The 10,159-nt window shown below is 38.2% G+C and overlaps 1 protein-coding gene across 3 annotated transcripts; it reads right to left on the reverse strand.

Annotated features, from left to right (window-relative positions):
- Positions 1-488: 488 nt before the first annotated feature.
- LOC117576621 (adult enhancer factor 1) lies at positions 489-4,472 on the reverse strand. Of its 3 annotated transcripts, none has more exons than XM_034261538.2 (3): positions 3,280-4,467; positions 2,635-3,105; positions 489-2,399 (listed from the first exon to the last, which is right to left on the reverse strand). In XM_034261538.2, exons 1-3 carry the CDS (start codon positions 3,938-3,940, stop codon positions 1,864-1,866), a joined length of 1,668 nt encoding a protein of 555 aa, XP_034117429.1. In that variant the 5' UTR covers positions 3,941-4,467; the 3' UTR covers positions 489-1,863. The 3 variants fall into 3 exon arrangements, with proteins under 3 accessions (XP_034117429.1, XP_034117430.1, XP_034117431.1); XM_034261540.2 differs by having other exon boundaries at positions 2,388-2,547; XM_034261539.2 differs by lacking the exon at positions 2,635-3,105 and having other exon boundaries at positions 3,280-4,472.
- Positions 4,473-10,159: the final 5,687 nt, after the last annotated feature.

Genomic DNA, 10,159 nt, shown 5'->3' on the forward strand with positions numbered 1-10,159 from the left:
ACACACACTCATTACACATTTAGAGATTTAATGTTAAAGTGCTTATTATAATAACAGTTTTAGTCAAACACGAAAAATATTAAAAATAAAAACAGAAGCGAAACACCAAATTGTACAATCTGTAAAACTCGTAAATTATTTGACTTTGAAATAAAAATTAAACACACTCCCTCTTTCATTTCATCAACGAGTGTTCCAATCATCTATCAAATTATGAAAGCGTTGAAGGGTGAGTTATTATAATCCCAACTTCGCAGGGCATGTATGATGTTAATTGAATCATTCGCTCTGCGGGTAATTAGGGGTAGTTTTTCTCTATCTACGAGTATTCGGAAACATTTCAATTAAATTATATAAACAGCTCACAAATGTTTTTTTTTTTTTTTGCATTTATTCGTTTTATTATTGTTGCTGTTCGCTTACATTTACAAATAGTTTATATATATATTTTTTATATATACTATATATTTTCTACAACATTTACGGTCATTCACGTTTTCATAATTTTTTAGCTGTTTTACAATTGTTTCACTTAATATAGGGACTTCTTTTTTTTGTTTTGTCTCTCCGTTTTCTACGTTTTGTTTTTTTGTTTGTTCTATAAGCAATCCGGTTCGGGGATTTATTAACGCTATTTGCGATTGCGATTGTTGACTCTCCCTCGATCGGATGATCCAGCTGGTGATCATCTGTAACTGTCCGGTAGTCATGTGAGTAAAAGATGCTGCTAAATATGCGCTAAGAGTACACTTATTTAAATAGTTTTTTCTGGGTTTTCCTTTTTCTTTTTTTTTGTTTTGTTTTTCCTTTCGATTACGCCTTACACTTAGTGGGATGGCGTGACGACGGTCTGAGCGCACGCAGGAGGGGATTACAATAGTATAGTAGCAATAACTAGATTTCGGTTTTTCATCATTTTTTCTTTTTGTTTTGTTTTCTTTTGTTTTTATATAAGTTCGGCTTAACATTTAACACGACGAGAAGCTGAGAATCAAAGTCTCGGGCCTGCAACTAAACGGGTGTAGGGTGGGGCGGGGACAGAGAGAGGTGGGATTTGGGATCCAAGGGAAGAAGAAGGACGACAACAGTTAAGAAGCTAAAAAGTATTTTAGTCACTTTCCACTATGCGCGCACATTGCGAATGTGAGAAGTGTGGAAAGCGACCATAGGATTAGAATAGAGTTTAGTTTTAGTTTAGGTATAGGTTTTAAACACCCTGTATCTTTTGTGTATGTGTGTGTGGTATACACAGTTTTGTATATATATATGCATTGTACAAATATGTATGCACGATTTATACGAGTACGGCTAGACTTAATTTACAGTTGGACATGCATGTGGATCAGCTCTCTACAATAGTTTACATACAATTGCGCTCTGCACAGCAGGTAAATAACACTTTTGAGTATATATTCAAATATATATATATATATATATTATATGTATTGTATGCGGTCTATATATGTATGATGCTTCGAACTGAATCTGAATTTGGATTTGAATCTTGGATCTATAACTGTATTTCGTATTTTGTTATATCTGTATCTGCATATTGCACTATTCCTCGAGTTGGCTGTATGACTTGGCGCGATACAGGCAGGCTGTACATAATATGTATTACATATATATTTCTATATATATATCGGGGTATTCTGATCTCTTTCTTCTCTCTACATATATATATATATCTGTGTGTGTATATAAACTTTATGTGCTTAATGCATATTGCACTATTCCTCGAATGGCTGGTTGACTGGCGATATATAGGCAGGCAGGCAGGCAGACAGGGCGGGCTACGGCTCACGCTCTCTGGACAGTTGGAAGTTAACAACCCACATTTTGACGACCCTCCGTGACGACACGTTAACACGTGTGGACCCTCAAATGGTTTTGTAACGTGCTCTTCTGCCTGAACTGCTTGGGACAGTAGGAACAGTTGTAGGGCTTCTCTCCGGTGTGGATCTTCATGTGATTGTTGAGCGTGGCCACTTGCCGGAAATTCACCTCACAGATCTTGCATTTGTATGGCTTCTCACCCGTATGCGTCTTGATGTGATTCACCAGTGTGCTCTGCTGCGAAAAGAATCGACTGCAGACACTACAGCCGAATGGCCGATCTGGATTTTCACCCTTCAGCATATTGATGTTGCCCACACTCATGCGTCCGCTATGCGCCGTCTGATAGTGTTCGATTTTGGTGTTATTCGCTGCCGCCGCTGCCGCCACATTGCTGGCAACCACAGAGCTAACCGTTGTGTTGCCATCGAGGAAATGCAGCAGCGGATGATGGTCCAGCTGTAGGATGTTGGGTGTTGTGCTGTGCAGGTTATTGGGCAGCAGACCGCTCGTCAATTGCTGTGTGCCGGGTACAAGGGGCGCTGGCATCGCTGAGTGATCCGCTGTTGGTCGGTCGGTTGGTGGTTGTCGTATTTATAGTTGGAGGTGGTTGATGTTGTTGTTGTTGATGTTGATGGAGATAGTAGTACAATTGGTTGTTGGTTGATTCAAGTCGGTTGGTTGGCATGCGTACAAAAGTTTAAATAAAAGCTTCGTTAGGGAAGTGCGTTAATGATCAATGCACACAGTGATAACAGAAAGCGGCTCAGTTGTAGGGCGAACACACAAGCGGCTCACCTGTGGCTGTGACTGTAGCTGGCTGGCTGGCGAGATGTGTGTGCGTCTTCATGTGATTGGTGAGCGTGCTCTGCTGCCGGAACTGCATGTGGCAATAGGAACACGTGTATGGCTTATCGCCCGTATGGATCTTTTTGTGATTGGCCAACGTTGCCAGTTGGCTAAAGGACTTGTCGCATGTCTCGCATTTATACGGCTTGGGATCGATGTGCGTCCGCTCGTGATTATGCAGCGTACTCAACTGTGGGAAGCGCCGTTTGCACACACTGCACTGATACGGTTTCACCAGCTCATCCGCCTGTGGTGAGCTATAGGTGCCGGTGTAAAGAGTCTTTGAGATTTGTACACGCTGCTGTTGATGCTGCTGCTGATAGGCGTTGTGCATCTGATTCTGCGATTTGCGGCTGTGCTTGCCCGACGACGACGGCGGCTGATAGTTGAGTAGCGATGTTGGCGTGCTTGACTCAGCCGCTGAGATGTTTGGAGTGGAGCGTGGAGTGGCATGGAGTGTAAAACAAGCAAACATGGAGTTAGAGTTTGTTGTTGCCCAAATACAAAATGCTACAAATGCTACGCTTTTCTTTCTGTGTATGTGTGTGTGTTTTTGGGCGTTGAATGTTTAATCGCGGACCGAGCTACACTTACCCTTATGCGTTTTGATGTGATTGATGAGCGTGCTCTGCTGTCGAAAGTCCTTGGCGCATATGTTGCACGTGAACGGTTTCTCGCCGGTATGGATCTTCACATGATTCGTTAGCGTCGAGATTTGCCGGAACGCCTTGTCACAGTGTTTGCACTTGTAGGGACGCTCATCGGTGTGGATTTTCATGTGGTTGCGTAACGTGGTCAATTGCCGGAACTTGTTCTTGCACACGTGGCATTGTTTTTTCTTGCGCGGATCATCCACCACCGACTCATCCTCACTGACCACACTCTGCACCTCTTGTTTCATCGGCGATATGGGCGTATGATTGCCCCCGCTATTGGTGGTCGTTGTGGAGATGTCGAGCAGGTGCACCAGCGGATGCTGTGGATGCAGCATCGCCTGATGGGTGGGATGTTGTATGGCCTGGACAGCGGTCAGTTGATGCAGCGCAAACGGACTCTGCTGCAGACTTGCTATGGTCGTCGGTTGTTGCAGGCTGTTGGGGTTGAGGCCACTGCCACCTGCACCACCTCCGCCGCTGCCACCACCTGCACCACCACCTCCGCCACCGCCCACGCCGTGCGTGGCTAGCTGGGCGGGCGCATAGTGCTGATAGTTGGCCATCGCAGCTGTTGCGGCCGTCGCATGGTTCAAATGCATTGTCGCTGGCCGAGTGCTATTTTTTTCGTTTCGTTTTTTTCTTTTTCTTAGTTTTTTTTTCTATTGATATTTGAGTTGCGCCCTTTTTGGAGGTATTCGAGATATTATGAATTTATGCAGTGCACACAGTGGCTTTTGCATTCATTTATTGTCGGCTCACGAAGGTAACGTTATACAATTGTAGTGTTCGAAAAGTTTCAGCCATTTGCACGAGCACCCCGTCGGTTTGTTATTTTAGATGTCTGCTCTGCTTTGCTGCTGCTGCTTTCGGCCGCGGCTGCTGCTTTTGCTTTGCCAGCGGCCACACGTTGCGTTCCACGTAGGCGCTCTGGCGCTCAATATTGTGTACACTTTTCGCCGCACAACATTCCACACACTTTGCAACGTTTTTGCAATTGTTAGTGGCGCTTTTTGTGTTATTTGTGCAAATTTTCTCAGGCCACGCTCTTTTTTATCCTTATCAAAACAAAAATGACTGGCGTGGTTTTCCAGGGCTTCAATACGTGCAGAGCTGCATTTGAGGGGGTGCTCGCTATATTCACTTATCGAATGGTATACGTCGCGGGCAATATGGTGATCTAGGGCTGCACAACAATGTTGGCGAGTACTGCATCGCGGAATTTGCATAAATGCGATAAGTCAAGTTATCGATATATCGCTTTAGGTCGATATATTACGCGCTCACGCCGAGGAACCGAATCAGTTCCGATTCCGAATAATCGTTGCGGCAAATTTAAATTGTTACGAACTATTTGAAAAATATTTATTCGTTTTTGTAAACTTTACATTAAATGAGACATTTACACTTTATCTATGAAATTGTAATCACTTTGAATCATATATATTACAAATAATATTACGTTGGTCATCATTGTAAAGACCAGTTTCAAATTAATGCTGAATACACCAAATATGCAGATATTCATATTTTGTCGACATAACTGCAGTCCAAACCAATCATTCTGAAATATAAAAAAGTATAGTTAAAAGTATGAACAAGAAGATTTTCTTATATTTACATTACGTTCCACAGAATCCACATTTATATATGGATATCGTAGAATATTCAAAAGACTCTTTATGAGTTGACTTATAATGTAGCAAACCTTCGCCAAGCAGTATATTTCCAATAATTCGATAAAGTTCAGTATGGCAATGAATATATAGCCTCTTAATGGATGTTCCATTAATGGTTCTCCAAAAATAAATCGAATAAACAAATATACGGTAAAGCAAGTATGGTTTACAATGTAAAAACCATAACAGATAAGTTGATACTTGAAAATCGTGCATAATTCGTTAATCATATAGATGAGCCGATAGAAAATATTTTGAATTTGTCGAATCTTCTGCAATTGCATTGGCATGGGTCGAGGATAATCAAGTAGATACTCTAGGCTGATTTTCATTCTGAAGGCGACTTGACAGATGTGCCATATAAAAGCAAATTGAAGCAAACCCAATGTATTTGCATATATTTTTCCGATACATGTGATTCCGAAGTAAATGGAAGTTCTCTCCCAAACGAAGGACCACACTATTAAAACAGGAGTTGGCGTCAGGACGAGAAATATCCTAAAAACGAATAGTTGAAGTTGAGATCGATGCTCCGAATTTGGCTTGTAAAAGTATGGTTCGAATTCAATTGTATCCATATCCAAGAGGTTCTCCAGTAGCTTTAATATTCTATGCTGCCAGCGATGGACACAGTTTATAGAGCTCACAATCAATAATGCCTTTACTACCGGATACATCCTAACACAACAATATGTTAGCTTCGATTCAGATGCAATCGGTGGAGGATTTGTCCACAATCTGTACAGCTGAAACGGTAATGCGACTAAAAGGATTAGGCCTATTATCCTGCTGTACCAGCAGAGCCGACGCGACTTTATAAATTTGCCCGATTTCACATTGAAATAGAATCCTGTTACTCCAGTAAAGGCAAACAAATAAGACAGACACGCTAGTTTTCGCCACGACATTTTAAAAGAACTGAATTCTTAAGCGGTGCAATAATTCAGAAGGTGCACATAATCAATAATTGCAATGGATTTCAAAGTTTATTGATAAAGACAGCTGGCTGACAGGAATTGACTTTATCTAGTCCTGATCTCAATTCATAATACTCATGAATTTTAATTTTCATTTTATTGGTTGTTGTAAATATTATTTTAAGTGAGACATTTACACTTTTTCTAAGAAATGAAAATCGCTTTGCAGCATATATATTACAAGTAGCATTATGCTGGTTATCATTGAAAAGACGAACTTTAAATTGATGGTGAACACGCCGAATATGCAAATATTCATGTTTCGTGTACACAATTGAAGTCCAAACCAATCGATCTGAAATTTATATAAACTATGGTTCACAATTTAAGCAAAAGTACTTTCTTATACTTACGCTGCGACCCAGAGATTCCACATTTATGGTAGGATATCGTAGAATATTTAAAGCATTTCCTATGACTTTACTTGCAGTGTAAGAAACCGTCGCAAGAATCCATAAATCCAACAGCTCGATGAGATTCAATAAGCCAACCAAAATATAGCTATGTAATGGATGATCCACTAATGGTTCTCCACCCATGAATCGAATATACAAATATAAGTTAAAGCAAGTGTGATTTGCAATGTACATACTATAACAAATAATTTGATATTTGAAAATTGTGCATAATTCGTTAACCATATAGATGAACCGATAGAAAATCCTTTGAATATGTTGAATCTTTTGTAATTGTATTGGCTCTGGCCTTGGATGATGAAGTAAGTACTCTAGGCTGATTGTCATCCTTAAGGCGACTTGACAAATCTGCCATATGATAGCAAAGAGTAGAAATGTCAATGAATTTACTAAATTTCTTCCGATACATGTGATTATGAAGCTCATGAAAGTTGTTTCCTCGAAGAACGACCATCTTATTGAAATTAGAATGGTTGGCAGGAAGAGAATTATCCTGAAACCGAGTAGTTGAAGTCGGGATCGATGCTCTGCATTGGCCTCGTAAAAGTATGGCTCGAATTCAATTGCCTCCATATCCAAGAGGTTCTCAAAGAGCTTTAGTATCCTCTTCTTCCAGCGATGCACAGAGTATAAAGAACTCACAATCATTAAAGCCTTTGCTGCCGGATACGTTCTTACACAACAAAACGTTAGTTTCGAGTCAGACATAATCACTGGAGGTTTCGCCCACAATCTGTACAACTGAAATGGCGCAGCAACCAAAAGAATTAAGCCTATAATCCTGCTGTACCAGCAGAGCCAACGCGACTTTATAAATTTGCCCGATTTCACATTGAAATAGAATCCTGTTATTCCAGTAAAGGCAAACAAATAAGAGAGAAACGCTAGTTTTCGCCACGACATTTTAAAACAACTGAACCTTAAGGGAAGCAATTAATTACTTGTTGAAGGAGGTGTTTATAATCAATAATTGTGATGGACTTAAAAATTGTTTGATAAGGCAAAAAGTTTGCTGACAAAAAATGTCAATTACATTATCTAGTTTACATCTACATTGACTATGACTTTTACATGATTAAAACTTTTTATTTTATGTAATATTTTCAATGAAATATTTACACTTTATCTATAAAATTGTAATCGTTTTGTAGCATGTATATTACAAGCAATATTACGTTGGTTATCATTGAAAAGACGAACTTTAAATTGATGGTAAACACGCCGAATATGGATATATTCATATTTTGTGTACATAATTGCAATCCAAACCAATCATTCTGAAATTTAGATAAGGTTTAGTTGGCAAATTAAAGATTGGTTTCTTATACTCACAATACGATCTACAGAATCATCATTTAAAGTAGGATAGCGTAGAATACTTAAGACATTCTCTATGACTTTGTTTGTCGTATGGGAAACCGTTGCCAGGCTCCATAACTCCAACAACTCGACGGTATTCAATAAGCCAATGAATATATAGCTTCTTAATGGATTATTTATTAATGGTTCTCCGAGAATAACTCGCACAGTCATATATATGGTAAAGCAAGTATGATTAGCAATGTAAATGAGATTGCACATAAGTGGATATTTAAAAATTGTACATATTTCGTTAATCATATAGATGAGTCGATAAAAAATCCTTTGAATATGTTGAATTTTCTGCAATTGCATTGGCATTGGCCTGGGATGATGAAGTAAATATTCGAGGCTAATTTCCATCCTCAAGGCAACTTGAAAAATTTGCCATATGATGGCAAAGAGTAAAAGTGCCAATGAATTTATTAAACTTCGTCCGATTAATTGGACTACGAATAATATGGTAACTAAATCTCCACTTATCATCCATGATATGGTAATTAGAATTGGTAGGAAAACGATAAATATTCTGAAGATGATCAGTTTTCGTTGAGATTGATGTTGGGCATTTGGCTGATAAAAGTATGGTTCAAATTCAATTCTTTCCAAATCCAAGAGGTTCTCAACCAACCTTAATATCTTATATTGCCAACGATGCACACAGTATAATGAGCTTGCAACCAATGACGTCATTGCTACAGGATATGTCCTGGCACAAAAATATGTGAGTTTCGATTCAGTTACGACAATTGGAGTTTGACACCAAAAACCAAACAAATGAAATGGCACTGCAGCTAATAGGAATAGGCATAAAAGCCAAGTATACCAATATAGCAAGCGCGAATTTATAAATTTTCCCGATTTCACATTGAAATAGAATCTGGATATTCCACAAAAAGCAAAGAAATAAGAGAGACACGCTACTTTTTGTCGAAACATTTTAAAGCAACTAAACCTTTTAGGGGTACAATTATTCGCTCATTACTTATAATCAATAATTGCGATGGACTTAAAAATTGTTTGATAAGGTAAAAGTTTGCTGACAAAAAATGTCAATTATGTTATCTAGTCTACATCTAAATACATTGCTATGACTTTTACATGATTAAAACTTTTTATTTTATTTATTGTTGTAAATAATATTTTCAATGAAACATTTACACTTTATCTATGAAATTGTAATCGCTTTGCAGCATGTATATTACGAGTAGAATAACGTTGGTTATCATTGAAAAGACCAACTTTAAATTGATGGTAAACACGCCGAATATGGATATATTCATATTTTGTGTTCTTAATTGCAGTCCAAACCAATCATTCTGAAATTTAAATAAAGTTTAGTTGACAGTTTAAAGATTTCTTTCTTATACTCACAATACGATCTACAGAATTATCATTTAAATTAGGATAGCGTAGAATACTTAAGACATTCTCTATGACTTTGTTTGTCGTATGGGAAACCGTTGCCAGGCTCCACAACTCCAAAAACTCGACGATATTCAATAAGCCAATGAATATATAGCTCCTTAATGAATTATCTATTAATGGTTCTCCAAGAATAACTCGCACAGTCATATATGTGGTAAAGCAAGTATGATTAACAATGTAAATAAGATTACATATAAGTGGATATTTGAAAATTGTACATATTTCGTTAATCATATAGATGAGTCGATAAAAAATCCTTTGAATATATTGAATTTTCTGCAATTGCATTGGCATTGGCCTGGGATGATGAAGTAAATATTCCAGACTTATTTCCGTCCTCAAGGCGACTTTACAAATCTGCCATACCATGGCAAAGAGTAGAAATGCCAATGAATTTATCAAATTTCTTGAGAATAATTGGATTACGAATATTATGGTAACTAAATCTCCACTTAACATCCATATTATGGTAATTAGAATTGGTAGCAAAACGATAAATATTCTGAAGATGATCAGTTTTCGTTGAGATTGATGTTGGGCATTTGGCTGATAAAAGTATGGTTCAAATTCAATTGTCTCCAAATCCAAGAGGTTCTCAACCAACTTTAATATCCTATATTGCCAACGATGCACACAGTACAATGAGCTTGCAATCAATAACGACACTGTTACCGGATATATTCTGACACAACAATATGTGAGTTTCGATTCAGTCACGACGATTGATGTTCGATACCAAAATATAAACAACTGAAGTGGCAAAGAAGCTAATAGGAATAGACATAAAAGCCAAGTATACCAACATAGCAAACGCGATTTTATAAATTTTCCCGATTTCACACAGAAATAGAATCTGGATATTCCACAGAAAGCAAAGAAATAAGAGAGACACGCTACTTTTTGTCGAAACATTTTAAAGCAATTGAACCTTTAGGGGTGCAATTATTCGCTCTTTACTTATA

The sequence above is a fragment of the Drosophila albomicans genome, chromosome 2R (assembly GCF_009650485.2).
Source record: "Drosophila albomicans strain 15112-1751.03 chromosome 2R, ASM965048v2, whole genome shotgun sequence".
NCBI classification, from domain to species: domain Eukaryota; kingdom Metazoa; phylum Arthropoda; class Insecta; order Diptera; family Drosophilidae; genus Drosophila; species Drosophila albomicans.